The 2,270-nt window shown below is 37.7% G+C and overlaps 1 protein-coding gene across 1 annotated transcript in view; it reads right to left on the reverse strand.

Moving 5' to 3' along the window:
• Window positions 1-2,270, reverse strand: part of LACTB2 (lactamase beta 2) — a 33,120-nt gene that overhangs the window by 23,204 nt on the left and 7,646 nt on the right. The window contains exon 2 of the mRNA XM_012809801.2: window positions 1,482-1,645. Coding sequence (XP_012665255.2) covers window positions 1,482-1,645 — 164 coding nt within the window. The remainder of the gene's footprint in view (window positions 1-1,481; window positions 1,646-2,270) is intronic.

The raw sequence follows: 2,270 nt of genomic DNA on the forward strand, positions 1-2,270 counted from the left end.
AGCGAGTCTCCTGCCTCCGCCTCCCAAGTAGCTGGGACCACAGGCGCCCGCCACAACGCCCGGCTATTTTTTGGTTGCAGCCGTCGTTGTTTGGTGGGTCCGGGCTGGGGATTCAAACTCGCCACCTTAGGTGTACGTACGTGGCTGGCGCCTTAGCTGGTTGAGCTATAGGCGCCGAGCCTAAATGAACATACTTAATCTCCTTGCTGCATTTTGAACAGGGCAAGCCTACTCCCATCCCAATCACTCTTTCCTTCTAGCCTCTGGCAATCACTTATCTACCTTCTATCTCCATCATAAAATTATAATTATTATTTTGTTTTTGTAGAGACAGAGTTTTACTTTATCGCCCTCGGAAGAGTGCCATGGCATCACACAGCTCATAGCAACCTCCAATTCCTGGGCTTAGGTGATTTTCTTGCCTCAGCCTCCCAGTAGCTGGGACTACAGGTGCCAGCCACAATGCCTGGCTATTTTTTTTTTGTTGCAGTTTGTCCAGGGCTGGGTTTGAACCTGCCACCCTCAGTATATAGGGCCGGCGCCCTACTCACTGAGCCACAGGCTTTTCACTTTTAACAAGAGTAGACTCAGTCATTTGTTAAGGTCTAGATAATGGATTAAAACATCATTGGTAATGCTAATTATTATGTTATTATATAGCATAATGTATATTATGGTATATTTATGTACCTGGTATGCCACCTTAGATATAATAGTCCTAGCTCTTTCCCACTTTATTCTCTTCTTTCTCTTCTTGTAGTTTTATTTTCTTCACTGCATCTATCATCATCTGATATATTAATTATTTGCCATTTATTTTCCTTGCTGGGATAAAGCTAGATGAGAGCAGAGTCTGTTTTGGTCACTACTAATCTCTTGTGGCAAGAACAGTGCCTAATGTATAAAAGTCACTTGAATATTTGTTAAATGAATGAATCTAGATATATGATGGTGGGATGAGAGATTAAGTAGAGAAATGGTTAAAGGTCAACACCAAATAAGTTTCAGGGACAAAGAACTATCAATATAATGACATTTCACCTAAATTTCAGTCTGTCTTAGTAATTGCCTTAAAGTTCTGAAAGGCCTGAGAGCATCCGTTCAGAAAACAGATAGTAACAGCTTCTCTACTTCACAGTATCCGCATGAAGTGTTTGGTGCAGTGCCTGGCACAGAGAAAATGCTTAACAGATGTTAGTTATTACTGATAAGTCTGAAGCAGTAGTTGTCATACACAGTAACTTAAAACTGATCTTCCTCACTAAGAAAACAGAAAAAGGAGATTTGGAACAGAAAATAGGACTTTTCCTTTCCTTCTTTGTTAAAACTGGGGATAGTATTCAACAGTTGTATAAATTTCTAAAAGTACCACTTAAACATAAGATACTTAGTTTATGTTAGGTTTATGGATTACTTAGCTCTGTAACTTATTCTCTGAACACAGTTTTTCCTAATGAGCTCACTGAATGCTTTTGGTTTACCATTATTGATGCTTTTACAAATATCTTCTATGCCCCCAGTATGATCCTGGTGCCAATGAGTCACTATGATTTCCTGGATTGCTGTGTTAAATTCAGTTAGAGCCTGTTTTAAACAGCTGATATATTCTGAAATTGCTGGCTCTCCAGTGTCAATGAGGATTCTCCTGAAAATTAAATGGAAGACAATTATATAATTAGAACACAGAGTTAATAGGTGTATTAGCATATTTCTCACAGATAATTTATGCTAAAGAAACTGCATAAACTGTTTCGCTTTCCACACATTAGTAAACCAGCTATATGTCACTTCAACTTAACTGTAGTAATCTTAGGGTAAGAAAATTCTTTGAAAAAAATTATAGCTAAATTAAGCCTCAACAAGGAATAAAAGCAGTAACGTGAACACTTACATAGCAGTTAAAATAAATATAGTGCCATTCCAAGGACATTACATATTTTAACAATTGTATTTCTCATAATAACTGTTTAAAGTAGATATTTCATTATTATATTTAGAAGTAACTTGCCAAGGTTACTCTACAAAGAAATGGCAGAACCAGCTTTTAATTCAGGTATACTGGTGCTAAAAATTGTACTCGTATCTACTTTGCCTTTGAGATCTCCTATCTCAAATGTCTCACAGACATGAAAGATTTGATTTACAGGAATCTCTAAAGAAACCCAGTCTTTTTGCAATAGATAAGCAGATACATGACTTACCACTGAAGTTTACCTTGACACTCTTACATAAGAAAATGCAGGCAGTAGGAAAGCATGGGAGAAATGCCC

This window comes from Otolemur garnettii, unplaced genomic scaffold (genome assembly GCF_000181295.1).
Source record: "Otolemur garnettii isolate 467f Iridium unplaced genomic scaffold, OtoGar3 scaffold00113, whole genome shotgun sequence".
Taxonomy (NCBI): Eukaryota; Metazoa; Chordata; class Mammalia; order Primates; family Galagidae; genus Otolemur; species Otolemur garnettii.